The sequence below is a fragment of the Falco biarmicus genome, chromosome 5, assembly GCF_023638135.1.
Source record: "Falco biarmicus isolate bFalBia1 chromosome 5, bFalBia1.pri, whole genome shotgun sequence".
NCBI lineage: Eukaryota > Metazoa > Chordata > Aves > Falconiformes > Falconidae > Falco > Falco biarmicus.
In genome coordinates this window covers 84,396,637-84,416,387 of record NC_079292.1, presented here as the reverse complement: position 1 = coordinate 84,416,387, position 19,751 = coordinate 84,396,637, and the positions used below count along the sequence as shown (strand labels likewise).

Sequence of the window (19,751 nt, the reverse complement as noted above, 5' to 3'; positions counted from 1 at the left end):
GAAAAATTGTTAGGGTTGGCTGAACTGAATGCCAATTGGATTGAACATAGTATTTTGTTTGACCAGAAATACTCAGAATTTGTGTCATTTGATATGAGCAGAAAAGAACGAAATGCCAGCAAACTCTGAACACCATTTCAAAACTGCCTTTGGTGTAAATTCAGCAAAACTGAGTTGAATTGGTGAAACACTGTGATATAGTCTAATTTGCATTTTTCCTTGGATTAGGTTTTGCTTGACAAAACTGGCCCCACCTTCTTAGAGGACAGGAGAGGTTGTAAGTTGGGTGCTATATGACAGTTGAACCCTTTTTAGGACTTTTACTGTTTGTGTTGAAATATGCTTGAGTAAACTTTATGTCAGAACTATGTAGTGGATTTTGCCCAATTGGTGCAGTAGAGATGGATCAGTTTTGCACTGTGTATTGCAAGCATTTACAGATATCTAAGGAGAGGAGACTTGCATTTCCGTGGCAAGACCGTCTAGAAACATGCTGAATTGTAGTAGTATGGTGGAGTAGCCATTTTACAGTTACACCTAGCACAGGACATTCCTTTTAGACTTTCTCATAACTTCACTCAGCTAGAAACGGGAATTCCTGTGGGACCCAGCTTGTGCCAGACCAGTCAGTAAGGAAAAATGCAATGTCACTGTCAGTCTATTATTTAGGAAATGGATTATGATCATTGCAACTTCAACCATGTTTAATGCCACCACAGTATGCACCTCTTATGAGGGCTTTAATGTAAGAAGATCTGAGTGGAGAAGGTATGGGGGGGGTGGTTTCTCTTTTTTTCTTCTTGTTTTTAAAAGATACTAGTAAACACATTTAAGCTTGGCCTTTCCAGAAGTTCAGATTTGGGTGGGTTTGCTTGCTAATGGTGTGTTGATTTGTTCACGCTGCTACCCTATTGCTTTAAAACTATTTCTGACAGGTTGGGTAAAACACGAGACAGTTCTGTGAGTGTAGAGCAAGGGAAGAGAAAAGAATGGAAGATTCTTCTGTTGCAGCTTGAAATCTCCAGAATCCATAACATCAGGCCAAAGAAGTGCTTGCTTGTTTAGGTCTGTGTTCTCTTACCTTCTAGGTAAGACAGCCTGGAGGAGTACAGGACTCTACCTACCTGAAGGGCATACAGCAGTTATAACATTCCCATGCCTGGCAGTCGGTGCTGGTCTGAAGGTAAGCTGTCTCTAGTTTGGCTTGTGTTTACACTGATGTATTTGTCAGGTGGGCACTCCAAAATAGCACGGAGAAGGTTTTTCTCCTTACTGGTTTTGCTGCCTTTTCAGTCCTTTCCTACTGCTGCCATCCTGTGGCATTTCCATGTATTCTCATAATTTTTCACCTTGTTTCCCACTCTCTTCTGCATTCCTCGGATTTCTGTTTGCTGGTGGGATAATTCAGTGTGGCTGCTGCCTGAAGGCAGCTCTGTTTGTTATTGTGCAGAGAGAAGTGATTAAGGTGATTTTCAGGCCCAAGATAACTATTTGGGCCCTTCTTTGCACCAAACTTAGTTCTCTATCTGCAGATCTCTCATACGGTACTTTCACAGTGCTGTCACTATTGCTCATGTAGATGTATCCCGATCAGATATAAACAGGTTACTTGGGATCCTGTTCTCTGTGAAGCAGATAAATGCTTACCTGCTTGAATATTTTTTTGCAGTGAGCTCCCTGCGGTTGAAATGCTGAGTTAACTCAGGTGTTACTGTCTGATCCTGCAGCCACAGGCTGTCTGTTTTACTGTATGAGGACCAAGAAAGAGGCACAATAAAAGAAGCCAGCAGTGATCACATCTATCCAACTCGTATGTTATAGGATGTGACTTTGATGGTGGTGAAAGAGTGATCAATCCAAGTAAAGAATTCACTGCTGTACCCCGAGCTGCTGCTGAAGGATGTAGTTAAGCCAGTAATAATGGGAGTATAGCTGTAAGACTGTCTGAGACAGGAATAGCACTGAACTTCACCAGCTTTTTTTCACTGTATTTACTGCTTCTGGTCACCACAGGCTGAAAACTTGAACTAGGCTGGAGTCAGAGGGCTGCTTCTGTGTTCTTGCCCTGCAGGGACAGTGCTGCAGCAGACACAACTCAGGGAGTTGCAGTCAGTCTGCCAGATCACACTTGGAGCCCTTTGACCAGCTGTTCCTACCCTTCTCTTTGCCAGGTGCAGATTGGGTGTCACACGGATGACCTCTCTCATGCCACAGAGCTGAAACGGGCCCCAGTGGTAATACGCACCTGTGATATTGCCTGCCAGAAACAGTCTGTTTCCTGCCTCTGGGGTGGCCTCATTTACATCGTCGTACCAGCAAAGAGCATCCTGGGGAAAGTGCCCATCACGGTAGAAGGGGCAGTCAGAGCTCCTTTCTTCAAGCTTGGTAGGTTTGTTTACCTTGGTGCCTTTCTCCTTAGTGCTGCTCACAGATGCTCTGTCCCTGTGACTGAAAGATGGTCCTGTGCTTAGGAACATCTTAGAAATGCCTGGATTTAGGAATACCTAGATTTAGTTTCCTTACTTTGTTGTCCTCTGGGATTCCAGGTAAGTCAGTTAGTCACTCTGCGCCTGCTACATGGCAGGAGGTTGGTGAAGAAGTTGTCACAAAATGGGCAGGGTTTGTCCAAGCCGACATTTCTTGGAGGTTGGGGTTGTAATTTCTGATGGAAACCGTTGCATTGGAGGGAGACAGGCCGACCTCTGAAATGACAAAGCCTGCCTTGCGCTCTGCATGCTTTACTGTGCCCCCATATGTCCATCTCTAGTCCCTACAGTAAATCTGAATTTTCCATGTTTCCATCAGTTTCTCTTCTCTTCCTCTATGCAATTTCTTCCTGCTCTTCTGGCAAAGTAAACAAAACCAGTGTTGTTATATGAAACAACAAATCTGCGCTGGAAAAGAAAAAAGGAGATCATCAAGGCCTGCTGGAGAAACCTGATGTGGATCTGTTCTTGCTATGCTACCCATCTGGTATATGCCAGCTCTTTTCTGTCTGTTTCTCATCCATTAAAGAGCCTGAGGAGACTTACAAGCAGAGGATGAGGATTAACTAGTTAACAGCCATCACCCCCAGTCATGCAACTACTACATACTGTTTTTCAAGAATTTCATGACTGTGGTCTCTTTTTCCAGCTTGCCCTCTGGGAGCATGCTCAAAAGTCATAGCTGTGCTTAACTGACTTTCTGTGGTGTTGATGTAGGGGAGACGTGTGAAAACCAGTGGAAGGACTGTATCCGGCACTACCCTGCTCCCTGGGCAGAACTGGCTGTTGAGAATCTCATCCTGACGGTGCCATCTGACAACATCCGCCACATGAAGAACCCACAGCCACTGCTGACCCTGTGGAATGAGATCATGGTGGCGATAAGCAAATTGGCAGCCATACCAACAAAATTCCCAAGGCCAGAGAGGATTGTAACAGATGTCCAGATCTCGTGTGGTAGGTACATTGCCATATGGCCTTCTCAAGGGCTGAGAGACAAGTGGCCTCTAGCAGCAACGTCTGTTCCTTCAAGGTTATTTTGCTAAAACCAGACTGGGAACATATGTAAGGTGTTAAATGACTGTGACCCTTGCATAATTGTGAGCTACTCCATCAGGATCAAGACATGGTAGGGCTGGGCTTAAAAAATGTATTGACCCTTTCGGATGCCTCCCTGCTCTCAAAACTCTCACTCAGCTGTTCTTCTGCCTGGGTGTGTTAAGAGGCAGAGCTGCTGACTGCAGTGGCTTTGACTCACATGTAGTTACTCATTCTCCCTCCTGAATGCACTGCAGAGTCAGTACAGCTAGGAGACACCAACCTGGTTTCTATTTTTTCCCTGCCTCAGCCACAGGCCTGTTCTCACACATTCAGTGACAGCTGTTAAACCTGTGTGTGCCTACCTGCTGGAGATGGGCTCCACAAAGGTTATTGTGGGCAAGGCTTAGCCTAAAAAAATGTGTGCCTGAGATGATGGCAATGAGGAAGTACAACCAGTATCACTGTCAAAGCTCGTGAGAGTGTAGTTTTGCAACTGATGCTCCTCCACCCCAGCTTTCCCAGTTATGAACGGAGTGCATTTGATCTAGAGTCAAATTATATGGTAAATTTGGAACTTTGCAATACAAGTTTTGTTGTTTTTCAAAATAGACTGATTAAATTCATCATCCAACAATGAGACGTGGGCTTGGCATGAACCCTGATGTCCTAACCCATTGCTAAGCCACATGGAAAGAATTTGTTGCACATCTTGGGAGTGTTAATTTCTGCCGTCCTGAGCAAATGCCAGTTAAAAATAGTCTGCAGGCATAAAATTCCCTTCTGTTTTGGGTAGACTAAATGGTTTCATTTGCATTTCTGAACCAGAACTTTTTGGATACCCATGGCTGCTAAATGCATGCTTCCCTCTTTTTGAAAAAGAGGGAGCTCAAGATCTTTAATAGTTCCTGCAGGAAAGGATTTGCCATTTGTGTTCTCCCACTTGGGTAGTCTACAAGCTTAGTGTTCAGTCAGAGCCAGCTGTGTAGGCTCCCTATGTAGTGAGTGTCAAGGGCTGCTTATCCCCTGCTGCAATAGGTGTTTGAGTTCAGGGACATGACCTAGCGTGAAGTTTTGGGATCTTCAAGAAGAAGGAAAAATTAGGGATGAAGACACCAAGGAGACATAAGTAACATCTCTTGCAGCACAGATTTCTTGCCTAGCATAGTGCTGGGAAGTTGTTTATAGACTAGCTCTCCTATGAGGTTAAGAATAGGCTTAAACATAACAAATTCTGCAGCCCTTACACGTGACAAATTGTGACTTCCATGTGCCTCATCCACATTGCTGACTACTGGAGTGCAGACCTGCAGTACCCACACTCTACATAGGAAGACTCAAGGTCTTCCAGGGTGCTGAATCACATTATTGCATGGTTGGGTTCATGTCACCTGTGCTCAGTTTGGGTTCAGGTGTATCCTGGGCAATGGTCAGGCTTTTCCCCCCTCATCCTAAAATCTCAACCTCAGTCCAGCCTTTAGTGTATGCTCATGTATGAAAAGGGAAAGCAGGAGAAACTGTGCTTAAGTGATAGTTCAGTATTACCTTTACACTCCTTGTTTGACTGTTTGTTAGGGTGAAACTTGTAGTATTGCCTTATCTCACGAAGGGAAATGTTTATCATTCATAGTAATACAGTGTGGATTGTGAGGCAGAGGAAAGGCACTAGAGAAATGAAATAAAATACAGTCATTTATATCTAAGAGGCATTGGGGTGAGCACTTACGATGTGTGTTGGTACCTGTCTTTCCTGCAGGCTGGATGCATGCTGGCTACCCCATCATGGGCCACCTAGATTCAGTGAAGGAGATGTTAGACATGAAGCACATGCAAACTGCTGGTCTTTGGGGTCCTGTCCATGAGCTGGGACACAATCAACAGCAGCAAGCATGGGAATTTCCCCCTCATACCACAGAGGCCACCTGCAACCTCTGGTCTGTCTATGTTCACGAGGAGGTGCTGGGGATTCCCAGACATCAGGCCCATCAGGCACTTAAGTCACAGTGTCGGGAGGCAAGGATAAGAGAGTATCTGAAGAAAGGTGCTCAACTGAAGAACTGGGAGATGTGGACTGCTCTGGAGACGTACCTGCAGGTAACTGGGAAAAGCAGGTGTATTCTTAGTGCAGTCAGTGAAGCTTGTGTCAGAAGGATGTCTGCAGCCTGGTGGCTGTAGCTGTCATGCCTTTTAAATGTTTGCTTACAATCTGGGTTCATCTTAGGTTCAGAAAGCACCTGAGAGGTATACACACAGAGCGTCTAATGCTGATGTCTACTGAAAACCTTCTTTTGCCAGACTTGGGCTTAGCCACTCAGGGAGAGAGCTAAGAGCAATATACTAATCTTTCTCTCTGGAAAAGAAACAGCAACTGCTTCTTGTAGTACAGCATGGGAAAAGGGTGGTCAAACTTGGGAACAGCTCATTAATCTGCTGCAGATTTCCTGTGGGACATTGGGCTAGCTGGCAAAACAACCCTTGGCATTGTCAAGTGTCTAGAAGAGCCAGGCTTCTAGCAGTGTCCTGGTGAGTTACATGGCTAGGCTGTTCTTTACAAAACCTAGCAAAGAGTGGGGTGTGCCTGTCAGCTGATGCGCTGTGTGGAGCCAGTGTAGTTCATCAAGGGGCAAGAGGATGGATTCAGCTTATCCTCCCGCACATGTAACTGAATCCATTACTGTGGTCAAGCCTTTACAATCATGACTCCTGTCCTAGATTAAAGTGCGTTCTCTTGGGAAACATGTGAGAGAGATTTTTCTCTTCCCCTTTTCCCTTTATCCTTATAGCAACTAGTGTAATTTAGCAACTAGAGCACTCAACCTGATTTTAACTGGGACTGTAAGGCAAAAGTCCATTATAATGGCTTAAGCTACTGACTGTTGTGAGGTGAGTATCCCTCAGCCCCCTTGTCTGGGAGCTCTCACAGCTTAGACAAATAACAAAATATTGGAGGAGTACTGGTCCTGACTTTTCCACTTCCTAGAGAAGGGCCTGAATCATCAAGCTGAAGAGTCAATCTCTGTTTTCTCTGGTGCAACAAATATCAAAATAGTTACACAGAGCGGAACAGTTGCAAAAGGGGAAATTTTCCCACACTACCAGTTTGGCCACTGCCCCACTGCCTCACCCACACCCTGAAGGCTGGGATCTCCCATCTGCTGTCTGGCTAACGGGACTAGTAATATCTGGCTACCTATCCAGGACTGCTGGGATAAATGTGACATGAAAGAGCAATTACAGTTCTGTCTATATATTGTCCCTATTACAGCCATAATACGGGGTTTTTTTCTATGGAATGGTTTCTGCATTCCTTTGAGCTCCTCCTTTGGCTGCCATTTAGACACTTTTCACATTCCTTCAGGAAGTAGTCAGCCTTCTTCAGGCCTGTTTAGGTCCAACTCCTGTCTGGTTCTTACATTGCATGGCAGCACACGGTGTCTTGCCACAGCCTGATGGAGCAGCCGTCTCTCGGAGTTCGACCTGGATACCATTTACCTCTCCAGAGTGGTCCCTAAAGCCTGTCACACAGTTCTTGCAAAAAAGAGTGTAAAACAATTAGAAAATCAGTTAATTGGCTCAAGAGATTTACAGATTAAAATGGAACAACAAAACTCCTATCTATACCGTTCTGTCTTCACCTCCTCACTGCTTGCTTTAAAGTAAAGTCAGAGACCTCCAACGTTCTGTCTAGACTAGGAAAAAGAAGCACTTCTAGGATGCTCCAGGGCACTGGCTCCACCAGTTGTCCAGGATGTGCCACAGCCAACCCCACAAAGACCTGAAGACCTGTGTTTTCTTCTCATAGAAAACTGGCCACAGGAGAGGGAACAGACTATTTTCACTGTGGACATGTTGTGACAAGGTGTTGGGAAGTGTGTGGGGTGGATACTTGAACTCAGGGTGCAGGAGATGCTCCTGCATTCTGCAGTTCAGACATAACCTAACATGGTGTGGAGCCTCCTCCAGTATAAGTTGGCTTACTGCTTTTGACCTGCCACAAGACCAGACCCCTTCATCTCCCACCTTCCACTCAGCCTCCTCGTGGCTCTCCAGCCTTCTCACAAAAAGATACTGCCTAGTCCATAGCTAGTCTCAGCACCAGGAGTTTCCATATCAATAGGGGATTATCAAAGGTAGATAACCTGCCTGTTTGTTCTGTCTAATGTAGAAGTGCTGTCTCCTCCTTAGCTGTTCCAGCACGATGAAGGATTTGTGGAATGCGATTTAGTGTCAATCTGTTTAGTATCAGGAGTGAGGTCATGGCTTGGTAAAAGAACTATGGACACTGAGTAGACATTCTGCATCCTGTCTTGCTGTGATTCCACATCAGCTCTTCGCATTAACCTCATCTTGAGCAACAACGTAGGTTTCCCATCCCGCTTTAAAATCCTTACTCATGCAACAGCAGTTTTCCTATCTGGATCCTTTTTGTTCTTATTCCTAGCCAAAGCATGCCCTGCTCACAATCTCTCATTCCTGTTTTCTGTTTACTCCTTGCTCTCCTGTGCTCCTTCTTTCTGGGTTTTTTGTCAGTGTCCTCTTTGATGCTTTTTCACTGAACAAGCAGCTTTCCTCTGCCCAAAGGGGCAGGAGTTTGTATAGTAGGCTGCTGACATTTGTGACTGCTCCCAAGGTATCTTTCATCTGTTTTGGGAAGCCAGTGTAATGGGGAGGTGTATTTGTCTGTACTCTGGCGCTGTAAGTTATGCTCTGAAGCCTGAAAGTTGGATGCCTTCATTTAATTTTATGTTCATTCTAAAAGACGCTGCAGAAACCTACGGAATTTTCTACTGCTTGCAACACAGGAATAATGCCAGTGAAATGAGAACTTCATTGTTTTTACACTATATTCTTCTCCATCAGTTGCAGGAAGGGTTTGGTTGGGACCCCTTCACCCACCTCTTCTCTGACTACCAGAAAATGTCCACCATCCCAAAAGACAACCCTTCTAAGATGAACTTGTGGGCACAGAAGTTTTCTCAGCAGGTGAATAAGAATTTGGCTCCATTTTTTACAGCCTGGGGATGGCCTATCAAGAAAGAGCTGTCTGCGGAACTGTCCTCTTTACCCAGCTGGGAACAGGACCCAATGAGATCCTATAGACCATGAAGGAAAAATATCTAAATGTTGATTCTCATACTATCTATAGCGTATCTTTTCGTCCCTGTATGCTGCATGGTAGCTCACTGGGTGCTTAGCTTTACACTGAATTGCTGTCAGTGGAGGTCAGCCCCAACAGAAATTAACAGAAACTTGTGTGCAGATCAGCAACCGTCTGAGGCATCTTCTGAAGGGTTAAATAACAAAATGAGCTTTGTTCTGGGTTCTTCACCTCAGGAGGAATGTAACTGAGTAGATTTGGTTCCTGCAGAACCTTTCTCTGCAGGAAGTTTTCAGGATGGAATGGTCACTGAAGTGGTCTCGAAGACAATACCAATAGAATATGGATCTTTAAAGCAAATAGTAGCCTGCACAATGTTGTATTCTTCAGTTATAATCCCAGTAACATGAGATTTTCGCTATGGGTTTAGTTACCCTAAAATCCCTAATTTTTAATCACTCTAAGTGTGCAGAACTTCCACAACTATTGTCATGAAAGTGACCTTATAACGCTTATCTACAGCTTATATAATACTGAAATACTGTAGATTTCTTCCTACATTGTATGACTGTGTGACCCAACACCCACCTTTATGTGAATAGTTTAATTATAAGTTGTATCTGTCACTTATCACAGCCTGGCAGCAAGATACATGCCGTGAAAGATGGGAGAGTAGAAAAAAAGAGGTGACTTCGTTGTAATCAGTTACGGTTTAACTCACGGACTCCTCAAAGGTTAAAAAATAGGTGCTGACATGACAGCATGAGGGAGCAGAGAGGTGGAAGACAGCAGTGGACCAGCCTTTTCCACAGAGCAACAGAAGTTAACGGCTTTGCTATTGTGGGAGCTGGTACGCATGTTAATGCTTAGCCTAATAGCTTACCAGTCCCAACCCATTCCTTGTGTATCAGCAATAAATAAAACAATCGTTGTGGACTTACAGACTGTGCATGTGGTCCTACTTTCACATCTCTATGCCCAGTAAGAAAAGCCTAAATGGAAGTATTCCAAAGATTTGGTACAGCAGCTTTTCTTTTTTCATTCTGGCTCAGATGTGGTTCCAATTTCCCTGTGATTAATTGGCCTAATATTTTGCTTTGTCTTTCAAACTTTCTTTCTATTCTTACTCACTACTAGTTTGGGTTGTTCTTGCAACAAAATAAATGCAGAGGCTAATTATAGCTTGGACAGTGTTTCAGTAGTGATTTGGTCATGGTTTGGAGATTCAAAAGAAAATTCACATAGTGTAAAGATTTAGACCTGACCCTACCTACAGAAGTAGAATTCATCCCTAATGAGTTTATGAATAAAAGTTGAGTTCATATTCCATTAAAAAAAATGCAAAATATAATCAGATCTGTTACCTAAGTATGGCAGGATCTGTTCTTTTTTTCATGAATGGCACAACAAAATGAATCTTGAAATACTTAGGAGAAAAAAGGACAAAAGAAAAAGGTGATGGGTTGGATTCTGGCCTAAGGTGAACTTGTCCAACCATAGGGATTCCAATGGAGAAGCTACAATTTACACCAGCCCTAAATGCAGCCTGAAATATTTAGGCATACATAGTAACAAAATTCAAAACTAGACTTAACTCAGATTGTTACCCTTGGAATGGTGTCTGTTCTCCATAAAGTTAAAAAAATAAATAATAAAAAGCAGCATAGTATAAATCAGAAAAGACTGGCACATTGCAGGACTGAATTTTGCAATTCCATATCCACTAGTTATGGTGCATGCTGGAGTAGCCCGTCAAAGCAGAAACTCAGATTGTAGAAATAAGGAAATGTTAGCACACAGACAGATTGCAAAGTAACACATGAAACATTTAAAAATTCCTGTGAAAATGTAATTCAAGCAGCAGTCACAGAGCAATTCAGCATGCAGTCTGGAAAAACCCTAGGACACACCTGAGACCAACCTAAGCAGGAGCTGAAATGGAAAAAAAGTAAAATAGATTTGGAGGCCACGTTAACAGCAAAAATAAAACCAGGAACAGAGTATTTTCATGCTGTGATAAATTGTGAATGAATGGGTTCACTGGTGAGGTTTCCAAATTACATATAGACTTACTGGCTTCATTTTTACATTCAGCTTGCTTTTAGTGGTAAGTTGCCTGCTATTGCTATACACTCTCTTCTGCTAGTAGGGAGACGGAGGCCCAACAAAGATCTGATGAAGACTTTCCTTTTATTATCAGACTAAGGGTGATTTCACTAATAGATAAAGTGCCAGATTTGCCACGACACTTGGAGAAACACACCAAGGCACAATACCTTTTCAAGAGGAAATATGAAATAAGATATCAATGATTGTCAGTTTTATTATCTATGTTTGTATAAGCTTTCTGGCTAGCAGCAAATTTGTTTTCAAACATGGCTTTTCCTTTTGTGGTTGTAAAGAACTCAGTGGTATTGAAGGAGCTGCTAATTTAGTAACAGGTTCACCTAATTTTGTTTTCTCCAAATTCAGGTAGACAGCTAGAGAAGTTTATACCATTTGTATTGATTCTTTTAGCCTTTGATTCTCTGGCAGCACCTTTAGGAAGTAATCCACAAATCAAACATAGGTAAAATGGAATTCATCTGCCTCAGTTTGGCCTTCAATAGTTCGCTATCTCAATCGGAGCTGCTCGCCCAAGGCTTCCTTTAGGGCCAACACAGAGAAGCAAGCACCTGCCGAGGGCAGTTCACCCCCTGAGACAGCACAGAGGGTTTGCCCCTTGGAAGTCTCTGTTTCTAAGGTAGGATAGATGAATCATCACCTTAACATGGAAGAAAGTGAACTCTGCGGTACAGCAGTGACATACATGATTTTTTGACCACTTTCCTCAGGTGTTCAGTGCTGTGTGCTTCATGTCTTGGAGACTTGAAGGCTCTTCCCACTCAGTCTTGCATAGTATAACCGTGCCAATAATAGGAAAGTTGAATGTATATGAGAATGGGGAATAGTGGCTGGAGAGGATGAATGACTGAAAGTGACACTTTGAGTTGAGTTGATTACTGCCAGAGCTGAGCAGAAGTTGGATTTCCATTGCAGAGCAGTGGGGTACTAGGGATCCAGGGAGTTCTGTGGGAGTAGAAGGAGTGGGATAAAAAACCTTGCTGAGTGATTTAGTACTTCATAGCTTAAGGCTACACAAGAGAGAAAAGAAGCCTGTTGCAGGTGCAGAGATTTTGGGCAGTCAGATGGAACTGTGGAGAATGCAAGCTATGTGAGTGAAATGAAGTTTGAATAAGCCACAGTATTCCCTCAATAAAACTCTTCTGGAATATAGGAATGGTGCTTTTCTTTGAGGAAACACAATTCCTTTTGCACAATATTTTATGAAACAACTGCTTGGTGTAAACACTGCATCACACACTGGTTTCCCTTTAGAGAAGTCCTCACCTTTGTGATACAAACACAGGATAGTGGAAGGAGGATCCAGTGAGAAATGTACAGGGTTGCCTTTAGAAAAACCTTATCGATGACTTTGATAAAATCCTTAGGCATTTTATATTTGCAAGTTACAGCTCTGCTTTGCAAGTTACAGCTCTACTTTAAGTGAGCAGCCTTCAGTTAAGCCCAAAGAGACACTGTTGAAGATGTAAGCAGCATTTTTAACACAAATTGTTTGGTTCATTCACATGTTTGAACTAAACAGCAGAATAACACAGTCCCTGATTCTAAATCATCTGAAATCAATGGAGGTCTGCTATACAGAGAGGGTTGAGTAGTCTTTGGGTCAGACCTGAAGCTGAAACAATTCAGTCTGCCAGTTATAAAATGCAATTCCCCTTTTTCATCTTGCCCTTTGCTCTTCTCTGTCCTGCAGTTATGTGGAATTTTGCTTTGTCCATTCACCCTGCTTGCTGTCCACCATGATTTGCTTCTGACCTTTTTATCATACTTTCTATTTCCTCCTGAATTGTTTTGTTAAACACAGTCTTTTGTGTCAATCAAATGGTCAAAGTCACTGCCATCTGGAGCTTTATGCCTTCTCTATTTTATTTTTTAAAAAATATATTTAGGGTGAAAAGGGGACTGCTACATGGGAACTAGAGAATGAAAAATATTATAATGCAAGTAAAACATATTGCAAGCATTACAGGTTTATTTTTGTAATAAGCTATTTCTATTGCATGTATTACTTTAGATCCCCATTTTTTTCCATCAGAATCACTTTACTTAATGTAGGAATTATGACATTTCTACATATGCATGGTCATAGTTTTGAATTGTGTCATCTAAGATGCTTTTTTCCTCCCAAGATAAAATTGATTGAGTATATAGCAGAGATGGGCAATCAGGCAGTATTAAAGTGAAATGACACCCTTAAATCTGGCAGTCTTACTTTTTGCAACTTAAATAACATGGTTTGAGCATTCTTGTACATTTTTGTATGTATCTAAATTTATAAAGACAACCAAGTAGGAATATAATTAGAAATGGAATTTGTTGCATATATATTTATACACTTTCCCAATTTGATATTCTTCAGTTACAAACAATGCACTCATTATTCTACTTAAATTTGTCTGCCTTAGTGTGAAACATGAAATTGTTTTAGTAAGTTGATAACAGAGAGAAGTGAAAATAAGTGACTTCATGATGAAGTATAATTTGTGTAAGAGCCAGGGATTTTACTATGTGTGTAGACATGTACATTATTAGATAGGAAATAGCCATTGAAGTAACACTATGATCTTACATTATTGATATTGGTGGCTTCTTTTCCTAAAGCATACCGTGACTTAATTCAAGATATGTGGATGTTTTCAGATCAGGCATACTTGGCATTTAACACCCTGTAGAGAAGTGTGTAGATCTGGGTTATTTTCATGAATTATTCCTTGTTCCCCGCTATCATAATCCAGATTCAACCATGCAGATGTAGGACCTTCAAAGGGGGAACTTTTATTATGACTGTAATTTCAGAAAAAAATAAAAAAAATCGTACAACTGAGAAAAAACGGTTCTGATTGCTGATGCACTGAAGAAAAGGTCCCTCGTGGCAGTGTGTCGGAGGCAAAGCACTACACTGGGTATGCAGGCTGCGGCAACGGCGCTGGCTCTGTGGTACAGGTTATGTCTAGATCTGCTGGTAGAACTGCAGCTTATGCAAATCAGAGTCACCTTTAAACTACCCTGAGATTCAGGCTGCTCACAGTATGGGTAGCTGCCATAGCACATAGCACAGAGTAGGAGTCAACAAGTGCAAGCGGTAACCTGGCTAAAGCCTGTGCAGGACAAGACGGAAACATGCAGACTGAGAAGTGTTCATCACAGAATGGCCAGAGGGGACTGCAGATGTTTGGGCTGTTCTGAGGGAGCTGCCTTGCTTTTACCGTGTAATCATCACACCAAATTAGAGCACTGTTTTGGCTTAAATTGCCTTTCATAACAGTGAGCATCTGAGTTCGTGCGCTCCAAAATAAACAGAATTCTGCAAAGTATAAAGGCTTAATTCAGATAAATGCTCTCTGTTCTTTTTTGAAAAAGAAACAGTACGGTATAGCTTGGGTGACATGGCATACCTTTTGATAGTTCACATTGCTTAAAATCTGTGGGCTTTCATGAAACCATAATCCAAAAATCCACTACTTAGATGAGACTTCTTTTCAGCAGTGGATTAAATGAATTACATTCTTAAGTAACTGGTACTATCTTTCTTGTATGAAATGTTTGCCTGCCTTCCCTTTTTGGACCTACCTGAAGAAGAGGTAAAAGCAGGGGACGTTATTGACACCCTGGACTACATAAATGAATCAATAGCTGTTACTTTCTGCATTTACCTCTACAATAAAAATTGTCCCCACTGTGTGACATTGGATTAAATCCTGCATTGCCAATAATTTACATAGGCTCTGTGCCCGGATGGAGTAGGAAGAACAGCTGGTAATTAATTATGCTGAAAGGCCCTTAGTAAGGGAAAATTGCAAAATAATATTGGTGGTTGGCTGAGGACACAAGTGCTTGCAAACCAGAAGCATTGTCTTTGTCCAGAATGGCCACTATTTGGGGTGAAAGGAGGTGGTGGAATAAGAGCCCAGGAGGTAAGAATCTGATAGAACATCAGGTTGGGACTCTCCCATTACGTGGTTCCTTCATGTGGCTAACATGTACGTCAGCTACTTGGGTCTTTGGACCTATTTCTTCCTTCGGATCCTAAGGGGGTTCGGTATCACTGACTTTGAGCTCACAAACTGCCCCCCATGATTATTTCTTTGGGAGTTGCTTGGGGTGTTGAATTCAGTGGGACTGGATACATTACTCTTCTGCTCTAAATCAGTGGAGTCAAGAACCTGTACAAAAGATGAAACTGGAATACAAAGTTTAGCGACCCTGTGATCCATAATCAGGAGCATAGAGCGCAAGTCTGTGAGCTTAGGTGCAGAACTGATGCATGCACTGGTGTAGACAGACTATGGCTATGCTCCAGCCTGCATATAGGAAGCTGACATGGTTGAGATGACCCATAAGCGGTGGGAGACCCAAAGATAAACAGGATGGCCAAGATGTATCGCAGAGCAGTGTTGGGTATTGCCAAGAGGACTTGGCACAGTGTTTGGTATTGTTTAGGGGTATGGCCTCACCAAACTGGCTGGGAATAAACCCAGGCAAAACTGAATATGGTCCAGCTCATGGTAACGGGTTGAAAAACGCTCCTGAAACCTACAGAGCTGGGGTGCATAGCCTGCTGCTGTTTCTTAAATGGGAAAATACAAGATCAGGCACAGAATCGGCCAGAAGCTGTTGCTGCTTCTGCAGAATGTAAAAGGTATGTGTGGGATGTACAATATCTCCACTGGGATCCAGTTCCCACCTCCCAGGATTAGATCTTGACCTTACCTCGACCTTAAAAAAAAAGTAATAGATAATTCAGTGCTCACCGCCACCGCCTGACTGAATAGTCAAGAAAGCAAAAGCTTTTATCTGCTCAGAGAGGTTCAGCCTGGGATTTGACAGTCATTTATTACAATTATTCTTTTTAGGCCGTCAGGGCCCTGTGAGGGCGAGAGCTTCGTGCCAGGCACTGCACAAACACACAGAAACCAATGGTGCCTTCCCCACAGGCTGCAGTCTAGTTAAGCAAATGAAAGAGGTTTAAAAGATAAAATGAATTATCCACAGCTAGATCAGGATGCAAATCACTACATTCTGAGAGGAAGACCCTGTCCCTTGCCTGAACGGCCGTCTGCCACCCACCCTTTGCTGTGTGCTGGGGGGGTGAGGGGTTCCCTGGCACTGCCAGGCTGGAGCTGCTCACTGGGAGGGAGCAGCAGGTGACAGCTGCTCGTGGCAGAAAGCGAGCTTGGAGCTGAGGGGGTGGCAGCACCGGCAGTGCCCTCACGGACCGGGCACAGCCCCATGGGGCGCGAACGCCGGAGGCAGAGCAGGGTGCTGGTACAGAGTCCCCGAGCAGTCCCAGGCGAGGCAAGCCATGGGCTGGGTCCATGGTCTCTCCAGACAGTCCCATCAGGAGCAGAAGGAGAGGGGGTCAGAGGCTGGACAGGAGACAAGCTAGAACATATGCCTGCGGGGCCCATCCTGGAGAAAAGCTACCTACAGCACATCTCTGAGAGCAGGGCCGGAGGCAGCCCTAGAGACAGGCACGCCGACACCTGGAGGCCCAGTGCCGAGCTGGAATGGAGTCCCTGGTCCTATGGGCAGGGGGAGCGGGTGGAGGCAAGGTTGGCCATTAAAGGCCATTAAGGCTTTTTGGTGCACCCAGGACTCCCAACATGGAGTCCCAACTACCAGGAGAAAACTATCTGTGGTGGCTATTTTGACAAGGTGTTCTCAGCTCTGAGGGAAATGGGTTTAGATCAGCTAGTCACTTCACTGAAGCTATAGGAAGCAAATATTAAATGGCTAGAGTTTCCGTTCACTCCAGCCTGGGGCAGATGCGAAGGGGCACCCTACCTCTGCTCCCCATGGGTCACATCTCTACGTCTCTGCCCTGTTCCCTTGCTGATACAGGAAGGCACCCAGCGTGTCACTAGGTCACCTTATGTAAGGAGGTGGCACCCAGTGCAGGATCGGATTAAAAAAGATTCTGTTAACACAGCTTTACCCTACTGGGTAATTTTCCTGTCTGGACAGGTGGAGATATGTGAAACCTGCTGCACCAGTGTAGCCCGAGAGAAGACAATGCTGGTCATGAATGCATGCAGTTATCTATCCTAACGGTCGGGTAGATGGGTGGGGAGGCAAGGGGACTGCGCTGCTTATGCCAGAAGACATGCCCCTAAACACACAGCCTTGCAAAAGCGTGAGTCTGTCTAATTCTTCAGCACCCCATACATTATGTTCTGGAACAGGTTGCCCAGTAAATGCATTGTTGCTGTTGCTAGAGGCAATTCACAGGCCTCGTACTAATTTAATAGCTCAGGACTCACCAGTGTCTTGTGTGGCCACAGGTCTCTTTTAGTTATAACTTCAGAAATTTCTAAGTGTCAGGAAAGACTTGGGAGGCCTGTCTCCTATAGCTTAACAATGATTCTGCATATTTATCCGATATGGTAGAGGTCTAACATTACTAAGTAGTCATCATGTAACTGACCCATGGGCCAGTGAGAAATGGGTTGTTTGACAAGTATAAAAATAACTCCAAGAGGACCTAAGATCAAGGAGGAAGAGCCTTCTCCTTTCTTTCATTGAATTCTTCCCAGCAAAGAACTCAGGATATTAACGGCTCCCCGCAAACCATCTCTTCTGAGAAAAGACTATCACAACTGCACATCAGGACCCAGCACTGGGGAAATGGTTAGATACTGGAGAACCTATGTATATCAGTTTTAACTGGATCATTACTGGGATTTAGCAATAGTGGAATAATTTGTATTATATATGTTAGTTATCAATTTAACTGGATAAATATTTTTGCCTTGTTGTAATTACCCTGTGTGGGAAAATTACTTTGGGGGGGTATTAGAGATAATCGGGACCTAACAGAAGTGTGGTATTACAGAAAGCTTTTTAGGGTAAAATAGAGCTATCACTTTCAGGATGGTTGGCATGCATGGAATCTACTTTACCACGGCTCCCTAAGCAGCACACCCTGCCACCTCAGCATGTGCTGGCAGGAGTAACGGAGGGTGGAGCAGACTGGAAACGCCTCAGCCAGGCTCTGCAGGAAAAGGAGCCTTTCCCTGCAGGAAAGGAGACCTGGTGGTCTGATAAGCTGCATAGCAGTTGTCATATAAAGAATCTATGAGATGGTGTCTGCTGCTGATCTGACCATTGTGGCAAAATTGCTTTCCTTAAATGAAATAATGTCATTGTAATACTAATGCACGCCTCCATCCCAAAGTTAGCCGCCTCCAGGGTACTAACACTTCACTGGGTACACGATACCAATCAGTAGCAAAAATGTGTCACTCAAACTTCACCTAAATGTAAAGAAAATGGACTGGCCCTGGACTGAAATAAATCTAAAGGGGGGAAATTATTGCCTAAACTCCCAAAATACCACACTCTGATTTAGTGTCACAAGGTTAGGTGAAGCTGACCCACCCTCTAAAGCTGTAAGTTCTGGCTGACAAGCTGATAAGGTGTCATGACCCCCATACATCAACAGAAACTTAGTTGAAAGTAGGACAAAGGTAATTGTGGTAGTGGGAGATCATGACCTCTGACTCAAATAGCCCCCCCAAAAGAGGGCAAAACCCCACCTGGAGAGCATGTGGAGTTAGCGAAAAACTTCCATAGTGCTATCTGAGGATGCGTACTAATTTATATTGGAAGTGAGAAACTTGTAACCAGTCGTGTGTATGATAATGAATACGCAATGTACTATGAAGTGTAAAAGTGGGCAACTGAGGGCAGAAGTTAGGGAAGACTCCATTGTAACTTCTGGGATCAGTTGGCAGGCTGAACCTGTCTTCTCCCCCATAGGGACGCCTGCTGGGTAAGAACTTAATTTTTTGACTAACTCATGCTAGCTGTTATTAGGTGAATCGTTCTAAGCTTGTTTTGCAGTCAGTGTGTCATCACTGGCAATCTTCAAACCTTACTCTGTCACAAACTTGCAATAAAAATCTTCAGCTGACGTTCATTTTGTACAAGTCTCTGGAGGTTTGAGTCATTGTTGTAAGGGATTTGACTGAGTGACGCTGTCAGCGGGAGTCCCTGAATAGGTTGGTCACATCCCCTCCGATACAGCGGGCTGTCACAGCGCAGGCAGCGGGCAGGCTGGGCAGGCACAAGGGTCTCATCTCTCCTGGGAAACGGACAGGCTGATCTAACACAAAGGGTTTGAGGAAACCCCCCTTCTTAATGTGACACCCTGTCAAGGCACTAATGAGACCAACAAGAAATTCTTTACTCTGTATATAAGGCATGTTCCTTTAAGTCTATATAATTTTCATTGAATGCAACGCATTCTGACAGCAGGTGTACAATGGCGTGAGAGCCACTGCTTCCACCTCTGCCAGACAGGTGAACACTATGTCCTACACTCTTAGAGATAAATGAAGGCCTTTGCCTCTCTGAGATGCCAGACTTCCTCTTAAAATTGAGCCGTGGAAGCACAATAGCTTGTGGCTAGACCTAGTAATCTGAAATCTACATTTTATCTAATTAAAAAATTATTGGGGTTGTTGTACAGCTCCAGACATGTCAGTGTTGTAAAGCAGTTTCATACCTATTCAGACACTCACAGGCAGAAGAATATAGAAAGGCTTAACTGGAATTGTGTCTTCAATGTACATTTCCTAACATGTCTGTTGGGCTTATTGTGGGACTAGTAGCCATGTAATGTTCCCTCCTTCCTGTCGTATTTTCCTGACTCACGTTACTCCTGGGCCGTATATTTGTGCACCACTTGGGGACAGAGGTTCCTCATGGGACTGTAGAATAGCATAGCTGGTATATATCTCAATAGCTTAAATATGTTAAACATTTCAAATGTGGCTTCTAACCTAAGCAGTGCTTCCCTTCCTTTCTCTTTCAGTACTCATTAACAAGAGGTATATCAGATGGATTCCACAGCAGCCTGTGCCTCTCTGGTGGAAGATGTTAATTCGTCTGAGTTCACAACAAACTATCATCCATATGAGCTGTTGCTTACTGGAGATGAAGCCTTCCCGTTGCTGGTGAGTACCAATGGGCTAATTGCAGAATATTGTTATGGGAAGGGCCGG

The 19,751-nt window shown here is 43.7% G+C and overlaps 1 protein-coding gene across 6 annotated transcripts in view; it reads left to right on the top strand.

The window, feature by feature from the left end:
* TCAF2 (TRPM8 channel associated factor 2) overlaps positions 1–19,751 on the top strand; it is a 42,591-nt gene that overhangs the window by 15,111 nt on the left and 7,729 nt on the right. For 3 of the 6 annotated variants that reach the window (XM_056339816.1, XM_056339820.1, XM_056339819.1), the window contains 5 exons: positions 1,089–1,183; positions 2,172–2,385; positions 3,204–3,443; positions 5,281–5,618; positions 8,385–9,564. In XM_056339816.1, the coding sequence (XP_056195791.1) occupies positions 1,089–1,183; positions 2,172–2,385; positions 3,204–3,443; positions 5,281–5,618; positions 8,385–8,630 (1,133 nt within the window). In that variant the 3' untranslated portion in view covers positions 8,631–9,564. Of the gene's footprint in view, positions 1–1,088; positions 1,184–2,171; positions 2,386–3,203; positions 3,444–5,280; positions 5,619–8,384; positions 9,565–19,561; positions 19,731–19,751 lie in introns of those variants that run through there. The other 3 variants (XR_008822013.1, XM_056339817.1, XM_056339818.1) reach the window with 3 other exon arrangements.